Here is a 12,870-nt window from a genome sequence, read left to right on the forward strand (position 1 = left end):
TTACACTCTTCATAATCTTTACATCACTTATACTTATCAAGAAGAGTTTGTAATCTGAAAAGAGTCTTTTCAGAACTTTGTGTTTCGCACTTTTGTGAGTTGAGTAACTAAGAGTTTCAGTAGGCTGAGGTGTAAGTCCTTCTGAAGTGGGTGTGTACAAGAGCTGTACTGTAATATCCAAAGTATTTTAGTTATACCTTCTGGAAACAGGAGAAGGGGAGACGTAGAAGAGTTTATCTTCGAACTTCCATAAACAACTGCTGCCTACTGTTTTATTGTCTTTCAACTACTTCATCAGATTGTTTCCGTACGTTTTATTGTAATCAGGTGAAATTATACGCACAAGATAAACTACTATCCCTAACAGGATTTTAGTACCTGATCAGAATAGAAAGAAAAGCGAGTAGAGTTTATTCACCCCCCCCCCCCCTCCCTCTAAACTCAACTTCGATCCTCAACAGTATTTATGTAGTTTTAAAAAAGCAAGAACATAAACTTCAAATTCACTCCTTCCATGTTTATATAAAGTTTCATGTTAGTTACGATGTATTTCAAATTCACCTAATAAATGAAGACATTTGAAATTCATTATACTTTGTGTAAGTAAATAGGTAAGTTATAAATTTAAGATTACATGTATTATTTCATTGTTAACAATAAAAATATAATCATAATTCATTTGTTTTCAAATTTATCCATCCAAATACAATATGACGGTCTTCTATGTGTCAGGTTAGTAAGGGCGTCGATATTATGCCTACCTACCAAGCATTTTAAATTTTATGTTCCAACGTAGATATACGATTATGATACGTAGAAACGTAGGATATGTAGACCTCGTGAATTCTCGAATTGCTGGTTTAATTTTGTCTCCATTTCCATGTTAAAAATGTGCCAATTAAGATTTTGACAGCTAAAGAGAGCGATGGGCCACCTTGATGATCATGACCAGTCTTGTTCTTCTCGTACGAATTCTCATGTTTAAGTGTGGAAAAAAATACCAAATTTTCGGTATACCGAGATTAGCGTACCGAAAAAATGTCGAATTTACCGAATTTTTGGTATACCGAATATTTCGGTACGGTACGGTAATAATACCGAATTTTTCGGTACGGTAACAATATGCAATGTGAAAATTTTAGTATATACCGGAATACCGAAAAAATATAAAAAAAAATATAAAATATATAATATTTTAAAACAATAAATTCATTAAAATTTTAAAATGTAATGTTTTTTTGATATAAAATAGTATATACCGATACCGTACCGAAATCTTGGTATATCGTACAATTTTGGTATAATCGGTATACTATTATATTTACCGAAATTTTCGGTATATCTATTTTGGTACGATATCGGTATGAATTTTCTTATACCGAAATTACGTTACGATATACCACCCCTACGGATATGTTAACCCCTACTTACCACTTATACAGATATTTTGTGTATTGATGGTTTTTAAGTTAATTTGCTGAAATGGGAAAAATAGAGAGGTTTGAGGTAACTTCGTTTTAACATGTTCGAGATTCATATATCTTCAACGCACTACTTTTTTCCACACTTTTTAAACTGGATTCAACATGTAAAAGTTGGATTTTATAAGAAAATATTCTATGGGGAATAAAACCATTTTTAAAACTCATCTATTGCGAAAGACCCACAAAGCCTGCAACGTTGAACAACCAATTTTCAAAACCATAGAAGAATTTCTTTAATCCAAATGTTCGTCATAAATCAGAGCTCTTCCAGATCAAAACATTCCTTTGCTGGCTCAAGCACCTGATGAGACCAAAGATCCGACAGAATGAATTGAAACCCCAATCTGATTAATTCGTATTTTAACGTTCTTACTTCAAGAATAAATTACATCAACCACAGAATTGCATAGTAGAAAACGTTCAGACACCTAACCCTGTACAAGAATGAAATCGCAAATTCTTGTACTCCGTATTTTTCTACGTAGAAATAAAAATCATCTATCGGCTTTATGGATCTAATCCTCACTTCCCAGGTGTGTGAGGATAGAATTTCCACACTTGGACACTTCTGTGATCAGGCTAAAAGACTCAAATAATTGCTCTATAGGGATCTATACTAATGCTGATGTAACAATAAAAACATTCAAATGTCCCTAAATTCTTGAATCGGGTATAGAAATACCAGCAGGAAAGAATGTTAGTCTTGTTCAGGGCTTCTTGAACTAATTGAGCTTATGTGATCGAGTAACAAAGTATAGATTTTATCAGCTGATGGACGATCATCTGGATCGTTTTCGGTGCATTGACGGTACAGTTTCACGAGAAACCAGAGGGTTTCAGACTTGGTCTCGAGTTCCTTACCAGATTGAGCCAATTCCTCGAGTTCATCTGTTAATATAGGCCGCTCTCCCGTCTGCACATAAAAACAATTTCGTCAGTCATGACAAACTGGTGCTGGAAAGAAATGAGCGATGGTCTTATGGATATATAATGGAGACGCAGCCTACGTCCACAGATATAAAACCAAAAGAAATGGAAAAAAATGTACACTATATTTGTTCAACTGCCAAAAATATTTTCATCTCCAAGGAACATATCCAAGAATGACCAGATTATTTTTTAAATCTTTTTCCAAAAATAATTCATAACTCCAAAAATACCTACAACCTCGTGCAATCATCATTCCAAATTTTAACTTTTCTCGCGCTCAAAAAACAAATGTAAGGATGTCTCTAAGAACAGTTAAGTTCTAAATGAAAAAAGATTTAAAACTTTTCCATATTCATCGAGTAGGTTTCAAGAACAGGTTAAATATTAGGACTAAGCATAAAAAATTTGTAGCTTTGTAATGGTACTTGACAAATTTCCGAAATCAGGCGGAAGCAAGTTCAGTTATCACGACAATTTTCATACCCTTTAATATATACGCATCAACTGAACATAACATAACAATTTACCTGCAGAAAATTATGAATTTCAGATTCTGATAATCCAGAATAGGGGACCTGTAATGTTAACAATTCCAGAAGCAGACATCCAAACGACCAGATATCCACCTCCTGTCAAAGGTACAAGTGGGGGAAAAATTGTAAGACAACAAAACTCTGATTGGAGATAACAAGAGACATTCAGAAAACAAGATACTCTATCAATTGATCAGCTAAATAACATGCAATGGGCGTGAAGGACTGCAGTGAGAAACAGCAATATTAATGTTCCAAATTGCGGGAAACCAAAGAGCACAGGAATACATTATAGTGGTAAGCAACTATGTTTTTAGTGATACAATTGTGCATCTGAAAAGAAGTTCTGATGAATGTTCCAGCACCCTCCTACCAAACAGACTAACCAAACAACATAGATATTTCCTATGTGCAAATAATTTATGAAAACCAATTCAACCTATTCAAATATATTTTCATAACACTACACAGCACACCCAACTGAAAATTCAATAAAGCAAGAATTACAACTTATATATACTTAACAATTCAATTATCACCACAAGTCAGTTACCGAAACCTTGCCATGAACAGTAACTCACCAATCCATATGTGTTATGTTCATGCATCGAGCGAAACACCTCAGGAGCCATCCACCGAGGAGTACCGACACAGATATTAGGTGGAGGTACTCCAACATGAGCAATGCAGCATGTATGCAAGTAAGAATGAAGAGGGATTGCCCTATCAAAATCACAGATCTTCACAATAGGCGAACCATCATGCTTCCTTTTCTCCAGATCAATCAATACATTCTCGCTTTTTATGTCACGGTGAATTATGTATTTAGAATGAAGTTCAGTCAATGCAAAGGAGACATCCCTGGCAATAGACAATGCCAAGTCTAGATCAACATGCTTCTCACCAGAACTTGATAGTTTTTCCACGTAGCTCTGTGGATTTCAGACGGCGTAGAAGATTAAGCATAAAAACTACTTGGAAGACGAGGAACGACCGTGCAAAATGATTCGACTTAAAAAAACAGTCACCTTTAAGGATCCTCCTTTTATGTACTCCATCAATATAGCAGACTGTAATGAACGGTCTCCAGAATTTTCTGCTGTCGCAGACCACTTGGAAGATATCTGATGACCGTAAAATTCTACTATGCAAGAATGTTTCAAGACACGCAACAATCTGACTTCCCCTAAGCAAGATAACTCAAATTTTCTGACTTCATCAGCAGGAGCCCCACTTACTTCCATCGTCCGTACCTGCATAATGATAAATTAAGAAATGCTACATGCCCAAAAGACAATTGTTTTATAAATCAGGTCACATGGTCACAGCCAAAAGCGTATTGAAGATATTCAGATCGTGCAAAAGGCTACAGTCGAGTGCAAAACCTGATAGAAGTCACTGGAAAAAAGGGCAATCCGCTAAAATATAATTGATTAATAAATATATATAAAGACCAAAAAGATAAAGATTCTGAAATGTATGTAGTCCGTCATTAGAACAAATAGAAAAATATACCTTCATTGCAGCCTCAAGTGATCCAAAATTACAGCGCATCAAAGTAGTGGATGCCAGTCTCCCGATTTCATCAGATTCAGATACAGATGGAAATGAACTAATAGGGCTAGCACCTTCGTCAGTAACAAGAGGTGTATAGACATGGCTTAAAGGAATATACCTAAAACAAAAAGCATGTCCATTTTAACTTAAAATACCAAGTCAACAGAGCAATTTGAATACTTTAAAATGTAAAATGCCACAAAAATCATAGTCCTTCATGTATACCAAATACCACAAATAGATAATTTGACATGGATCACCAAACTGTTCAAACATGTCATGGAATACTGAAACATTTGAAACAAAATAAAGCATATGAAAAACATCTGAACAACTCAGAATAAGTGACAAGCTAACAGATCATTTAAAGTTGGCTTCAGAATTAGAGTTGGCTCAAAAAAACTAAAAAAGTATAATCTTCTAAAAGTATGAGACCAGTAGTATTTCAAGGTGAAACATTCATCTAGTGACAAAGTTACACGTCGCTAAGATTTTATTCAAATCAACAAAATAACATGACTTGAATCTCAAGGAAAACATATTCAATCATATCTAAAACAAAGATGTCATATTAGGTAAGCATGCCGATAACTACCACACAAATATACATATACATGTAACTTTTAGGGTGATAAATCTGTAGAAGACTCAATTTCATACCTGCAGGCATACTCTGGGTCACTTTCTATCCGGATGTCATGTGGATGGCATGCATCGACTATCATGCGAACCAGTGACTGACCCTTTTTTATGACAACTACATTCCAGGCATGCGGTAAAAAATCCAAGTAGCCCCTGACAAGTTCACAAGGGATTCGAGGCTTCATCCGATCACATAGATACTACAGCAGATAACAATGACATCCTTTCAGTAATACTTCAAAACTGTTGACTTGACGCATACATTTGATTTATATATATATATATATATATATATATATATATATATATATATATATATATATATATATTCAAGAGCCAAAAAGTACCTTAAGCAGCAACGCCCTATGTCTGCAAACACCAAATTGCAGATCCCCAATAGGAATTACAGTGGAATCACGTCTTTCTTTTATAAATCGAAGAGATTTTTCACAGATATCATGGAAAACAATCTCATCTACAGATTCCACACCCTGCCTGGAGGATTTATTATTGGCTTCACTCATTCCAGTTGCACAGGTACAAATAAAAGGTTTCTTGCAGTTTGAACCAGAAACAGCTTTTCGTGTCCTCTGAACTACACATTTGTCACTTCCACCAAAATGATCGGATACAAAAAGAGCAAGCAATGAAGCAATTTGCAAATTATCAATTACTACTCCTCTATGTCCGTCGATAGAATGCTTCATCTGATTAAATCGATACACCAATTGTCGAGCACGCAACAATATGGAATCTAACTCCTCATCCCTTCCCCTGGATCAGCAATTTAAGATTATTACAACCTTTACAGCTACTAACCTAATAAGAATCTGCTTTAAATCAGATTAGATGAGAACATCCAATAGGTGACAGGCTAATATTATTTAAAACAAAGCACGTTTATAGAGGACAGAAATAAAAATTAAGCTCAATAACTACCTATCAAGAAGAATCACTTCCCGAGAATTCATATGCAGATTTTTTTCAAAGCCATCAAGCGGCATAAATGGCCGATCTCGCCCTGCATCGTAAAATCCATCAGGTAGGTAGTCCCCAACACCACAAAATGATCTTTCACTATATTGGCAAGACAAGAAAGATGGATCATCGGTTGGTCTCCGTGATTTAGTGGGCTTTGGATTGTCAATATCCTTCTCATAATGTCTTTTTGACTTTTGTACAGTATTAGATGTTTCAGAAGAGGAACCTTCACCCACAACCTTAGAAGAATCTGAAACAGAGTCCAAAACTGCATCATATCCAGAACCATCAGGTTCTGCCTCGTTATGCATCTCATCGGAGTCAACTGCTGAACATAAACATCCATCTACAGATTCTTTTGTAACACTTAAATCCTCATCCCCAGGAATAATAGGTGAACCTACATGCATCTCACCTTCTATAATTAGATCTTTGCAATCAAGCTCTGCATCTGCAACAACAGATAAATCTTTTGACAAGGCATCATCACTATGAACAGAGACTTTGCACATCGTGCATTTCTCTGACGAGCTTTGAATTGTTGCATCAACTTTCCACTTCTTGCAGTTGTCCAATCTCTCTTGTCGAGCTTTTGTTCGTAAATTATACCTACGCTTCCATCCCTTGGACCTTCGTGCAGCTAAACATCGATTATTAGGAGATAATCCAACTAATTGACTTGATGGCACAGTAGAAGAGCCTGCAACATATCGAACCACTAGCATTAACCCAATGCAAGATTAAAAAGGAAAAACAACATACAGTGACAGTTTTTGTGTGTGTGTGTGTTTGAGGGGCAGCACACAAGCACCCATACAATCAGAGAGAGATAGAGATGCCTCTTCATTACAAGGACTATCGTGAATCTCCTGGATGACACCTTCATATACATCCATCTCAGCAGATTCATCAGTGGATAGGTCTTTGCTATTCCCTTCCAAATTGCAGCATATCCATGAAGGTATTCGACAATCATATAGCTGATTGTGCTTCAATGAGTATTGAGAAAAAAATTAACCAATTTTGTAAAACATTCCGAACAAAGGCTAAAAAGATAGGCAGTTTAACATTTGAAAACACGGAAGAAAGAGATCATGATGAGGATTTCTCCACGGAAGAGAGAGATCACATCAAGCAAATATCTGTATCAACTGTTATCCTTATGGGTACGCACCTGAAGATTTAGACTTTTAAGGGTACTCATTGATTCAAGTTCAAGAGACCCCAAAGATGTCAACCGGTTACTTGATAGGTCAAGGTTTTCCAATCTATGGAGATATGAAAGTCCTGATGGAAGCTGGTTTAATTTATTATTAGCGACTTTAAGTGATACCAATAGGTTCAAGGAAGCAATTTCATCCGGTAAATTCCTCATCTTGTTAAACGAGATATCCAAAAACTCTAAATTCTCAAGGTAGCCAATTTCTGGAGGAAGGTATCTGCAGGAAAATAACATGCACATGAAATATAAAGCATCACCAGCATAAGCACAACTGATAGCACAGTTTACATAACTGTTGATGCATAATGATGAAATAACATTTATAACAATCACCATCGTCAAACTACATAAATAGAATCTATATAGATAACGTTGCATATATCGACCAACTACATATGGAGCAAATATATCTATACGACGTTTAAAGGTTCCACCTATTGAAAACTATTTACCAACAAAAGCTCAATCAACAGTTTTGTCGCATGCTAACTAGTTTTGTCGTATGTTGCATAGACCTTAAGATTCAGCTGATGCACTGATATTGGGCAGTCATTATGGGCCAACAAAGATGTGGTTCTTCTCTGGGTCCAATGTTTGAAAAATGAAAATACTGTCACAGAAGAAAAAGGGGAGGGGTAGAGGGATTAATGGGAGGAGTTTTGTGGAACAGAGTGTAAATCACCCAAATTATCGATGTCTAAAACCTTGAAAACTATGCAATCCATGTTTGATGCTTCAAGTATTGTGAAAAATGAAAAATATATACTGATACTCCTCAATCGGATATTATAAAATCGAATACATTACCACACTTGGATACCTACCCCTACCCCTACCCCTACCCCTACCCCTACCCCTGTCCAAGCCTCCCATGATTTTCCCAACAACTAAATATAAAATTTATATTAGCCATCGTACCGCATAAATCTCCACATTCGTGTTTGATTAATTAAACATGGTTGTGAGCCACCTACAGTGGTTACACAGAGCTAAAATTCAAATGCAGCAGAGGTGATCTTAAGTTCTCAACTAACAGAAACTACTCCTAAGATTTTTTTCAAGTATTTCAGTACTCTGCATAGCTTTCATTAACTTGCCTTAGAGTTCATAGCACCTATAGGAGGCAAAATCGCTCACTTTTTCTAGTAAGTGACTTTATAATTGCTTTTCAAAGAACTAACAGGTATTAATCACAACGTTCTGTCACACAACTTTCAATTCGAATCAAAATGACTTTTACAGGCATATTGAACATAACATAGTCACTCATATGGAATACAGTTGGCAACGTATAACATACATAAAAATTGAAACTGGCAGGAAGATAACATACAGTTCACATACAACAGCAATCTTTGACAGGGTACGTATATTATTCTCAACAATGATGAGCATCTTTATTACCTGATCGAAAAATGACAGACAGACAGCCTGGTTAAGCACTTAAGCCCGGCAATCTCACTCAAAATTGGATAAGCTGATGGCCTAGGTGGCACTCTAGAAAGCTCCAATTCTTTCAAGTTCTTCAATTCACTCAACTCCAACCCACTCAATCCGGGAATAGAAACTTTCACTTGCAAACGTTCCAGCTCAACCAAGTTCTTAAACTCCCGGGGAAACAAATTCATCTCATTCGCGAAAAACTTCAGGGTCTTCAACCCCTGAAGCCTCCCCACAACTCTAGGTATTAAATTCATCTCATTCTTATACATATACACCTCCTCCACCTCATTATGGCGGACATTAATCAAGGGAAAATCCAAGATTTCCCCAGAAACATCTATAGTTGAGTCCAAATTCAAATCACTCTGGCCACAATCTTCTTCCGGAGTCTCCGTTACCTTGACTAGTCGGGAATTCTCACGCTCCTTCAAAGCGGGAGTTTCTATCGTCTCTAATTCATGAACCTGCGTCATTCCTTTCCACAAAAACTAGACACTAAGTTTGGAAAGGAAGATAAGGGACGGATTTTGATATCAGTTAAGACTGATCACGCATACATGTAAGTATAGGCGCTTGTATAAACCGCAGGAGTACAAAATTTCCGTAGTTTGGGGAGGAGCGGGAAGGGGAAGAGTACAGATGGAAACCCTAGAATCTAGACGAAGGATGGCGCTGGAAAAAAGAGATATTTAAATGTGGTGGTTGATTTGAAATTTTGGGGTAATGTGGGGGGCGTCTGTGAATTATCTATCCGGTGTTCGTTATCGCCAAATTTAAATTTGTACAAAATCTTTCCTGTAAAACAAAAATGCACAAAAATTGCCTAAAATCATTCAAATTCTTCTATGTAACATAAATTTGGCCTGAAACAGTGTGTAGCTAATAAATGTAGATATGTTAATAAATTATAAGAGTGTGTCTCATGTGAGACCGTCTCACCGATCATAATCTGTGAGACGGGTCAACCCTACTCATATTCACAATAAAAAGTAATACTCTTAGCATAAAAAAATAATATTTTTTCATTGATGACCCAAATAAGAGATCTGTCTCACAAATACGACCCGTGAGACCGTCTCACACAAGTTTTTGTCAAATTATAATGGGTTGTGAGACGAATTTCTCTAATTCAGATCTGTCAAGTCAAGAAAAAATTAAACTCGCGTCTGCTCGGACCCAAAATTGGGTGGATTCAATATGGGTTTGATTTTCAAATCCATTAAATATCAGACATGTTTTTAATTTTGTAAAATTCATATAAAAAAGTTCTAACAATTAATACATTCATCAAAATGAGATCCCAACTATAAAATTTTAAGAATAAATTATCAACAAAGAACAACAGTAATGTAAATTAAGGTTAAGAATTGTGACCTTCATTGCTTAATATAAAATTTAAATATAATATTAATATTATGTATATACCAGGATAGGTTCATTAAACTCGTTAGTCATCCCGACACGTGTTACTACATCGGTTAATTGCGTTTAGACTCACCTTCAACTTGTTTATGGTGTCGAGTTTAAACCCGACTTATTGTCATGGTTGATCACATATGAGATTCCGGATAGATCACATTGATATACTTCGAAACTAAACAATGGTAAATAATAAATTTTTAGAGAGCCTGTATTTCGTATTTGAAAATTTGTGGAGAAATTAAAAAATTTCTCTTTAAATAATTAAAATGTCTTATTCATAAAATAAACTGATAAGTAAAGTTTAATATTCAAAATAGCACAGCAGAAGTAATTATTGTTTACAAAATAACAATTTAAAATAATTCAGCAACAGATAAAAACTGAGTTTGAAATAAAATAGTAAATGCTGAAAATGAGGTCATCGGGTTCCTACTACTGCCGACCCAAGATGGCTCACTGGTTCCCGCCCTCGGCTCCGACCCCATCAGTACCTACAACAATCAAGTCTAGTGAGCCTAAAAACTCAGCATGCATATATCGTAGATAAAAAGTAAATATATCATAAAATTTCATGACATGTAAAGATCTCATATCGTAAAGTGTACGTGAAAATATCTTGTCATGAGTAATTATAAATACGTGCATAACTGAACTGAAAATAGTAAGTGAAATGTTTGCTCGATAGAGCCCTGTCATGAAATAGCATATAATAATTTTCTGTTGAGAATATGTTCTACGCTAGTGGCCCATAACGTGAAATAAATCGCCTGATCAGACTAAACCACAGTATACTGGGCGGTAGAGATCTACCAATACATGAACATGAACCGGTCAGTGACCACCAGATGAAGTAATAATCTCATGATAAGCTGCAATCCCATGAACGTGAAGTGGCCACAATCAATATCGCATGTATTTCAAAATTGAACATTTTATATTTTTATGCACGTAATATAATTAAATATCCTGTATTATTTTATCGAAAGGTTTGGATCGTTCCCAAGCTCGCTGCGACCTAATTCTAGCATGAAAAATATGCAAATGATTTAACTTGACCAAAACATCGTAATTGAATCCAAAAACGAGACAATTACGCCCAATGACTTAGTATTTAACCATGGCTTCTTACCAACCCGAACCAACTATCGAACCATCGTTTAGCCATGATTAAAATACACCTAAAATGATGAAATAATGCTCCTAAAATTACAGTACTCGAATTTTTGGTGAATGGAGGCCAAAAACATAAAACACTCTTTCGAGAGTCATTTTGGCACATTGCACCGTAAATTCTCGTACGACCTCGAAACTTAACCGAATCGTGAACGGCCAAAAACATGACCTTCCTAACTCAATGAGGTACTGTCCAGTCCAAGTCCATAGGCTAAAAGCCAATCAAGAACTCGAAACACACTTCTGAACCGCGGGTACAGTTGCTGTCAAAAAAATACAGCAGCTGTTGGTGCGTTTCCTTGCGTCGTTTGCAAGGCTAATGGCTATCAAGGCTTGAACCACCGACCAGAGCCTCTTCCCAACATCCTAAGGTGTGGCTTGAACCATGGCTAAGGGCCCTAGGCCAGCCAAAATCCTAGCAACACCAGCAACAACTTCGAAGCTCCACCCGAGAATGCATATGCACGCGTGGGGCGTTGCAATTGTTCTTGTTGTCATGCATCATTATAGTGGCCATTCGATTGCCCATGGCATGATCTAGACATCATGAGTTATGGTATGAACCATGGCTAAGGGCCAGAAGCCAACAAAGATCAACACCAACCCACAAAACCGAAAACCAACTTGTGCAAAAAAGTGAAGGGATCGAAGGGGCTTGTCTTGTTTTGTTTGAAACCAATGCAACCATGGACCAAGCCTTGAAAGGCCGACTTGGTCACGTCTTAGGTATAACAAGGAGATGTTATAACCATGGCTATAGCCCCTAGGGCAGCCAAGATCAAGATCATCCCCCCTTGACAGCAAACTGAAAATTTCGAGGCTCAAAATGACTCAATGGAAGAGTTGCTGCTATTTTCTCAATTCCAGCATGCACTGGAGCTTGAACTAATGGACCAACATGATCCTCACACACCCTAGTACGTGTCTAGGTGCAGCCTTGGGAGCCTAGGATCGAGCCAGCCACCTGAAACCATCAAAAACAATGAAACTGTGAAGCACAAGGGGGAGGGCCGAAATCTGTACATGCTTCGAAATGTTGCTGTCATAAATTTCGGTTTTCTTGCAATTAAATCATGTACATGTGATGTTTAAAAATACCTATATAGCTTGATTGAAAAGTGAATGAAGATATAAACATGCATTGGTTTGTTTTGAAAGAAAAACAAACGAAAGGACGACGCGGCGCGGAGGGGACGGAGTGTTCTTCTTTCTCACTTTTTCTCTCTTATTTTCTTATGAAGACTCGCGATTTTCTCTACTGAAAGGGAACTGAATTTTGGTGATATGGAGAGGGAGAAATGGCTAGGGAGAAATGAGGGAAGGTTGCTAGATTAATGGGAATTAAAGGGCAAGATAAATCTTTCTATCCTAGAATTTGTTAGATGGTTTGATATCAAAAGATTTGAAGGGTATTTAGGAGTGAACTTGGTCGATATTTAAGCCTAGAAGCAAAGGAGAAATTGCTTAATTAATTATTTGTTGG

General features: G+C 36.5%; 1 protein-coding gene across 3 annotated transcripts; it reads right to left on the reverse strand.

The window, feature by feature from the left end:
* Window positions 1–1,811: 1,811 nt before the first annotated feature.
* LOC140833856 (uncharacterized) lies at window positions 1,812–9,470 on the reverse strand. Of its 3 annotated transcripts, none has more exons than XM_073198314.1 (11): window positions 8,754–9,470; window positions 7,302–7,566; window positions 6,945–7,107; window positions 6,086–6,827; window positions 5,494–5,920; window positions 5,165–5,346; window positions 4,463–4,622; window positions 3,976–4,200; window positions 3,529–3,879; window positions 2,942–3,043; window positions 1,812–2,397 (listed from the first exon to the last, which is right to left on the reverse strand). In XM_073198314.1, the coding sequence occupies exons 1-11, from the start codon at window positions 9,263–9,265 to the stop codon at window positions 2,182–2,184; spliced, it is 3,345 nt and encodes a 1,114-aa protein (XP_073054415.1). In that variant the 5' UTR covers window positions 9,266–9,470; the 3' UTR covers window positions 1,812–2,181. The 3 variants fall into 3 exon arrangements, with proteins under 3 accessions (XP_073054415.1, XP_073054416.1, XP_073054414.1); XM_073198315.1 differs by having other exon boundaries at window positions 6,978–7,116; window positions 8,754–9,469; XM_073198313.1 differs by having other exon boundaries at window positions 6,945–7,116; window positions 8,754–9,469.
* Between the last annotated feature and the right edge of the window lie 3,400 nt (window positions 9,471–12,870).

Source organism: Primulina eburnea, chromosome 6 (assembly GCF_022965805.1).
Source record: "Primulina eburnea isolate SZY01 chromosome 6, ASM2296580v1, whole genome shotgun sequence".
Lineage (NCBI taxonomy): Eukaryota > Viridiplantae > Streptophyta > Magnoliopsida > Lamiales > Gesneriaceae > Primulina > Primulina eburnea.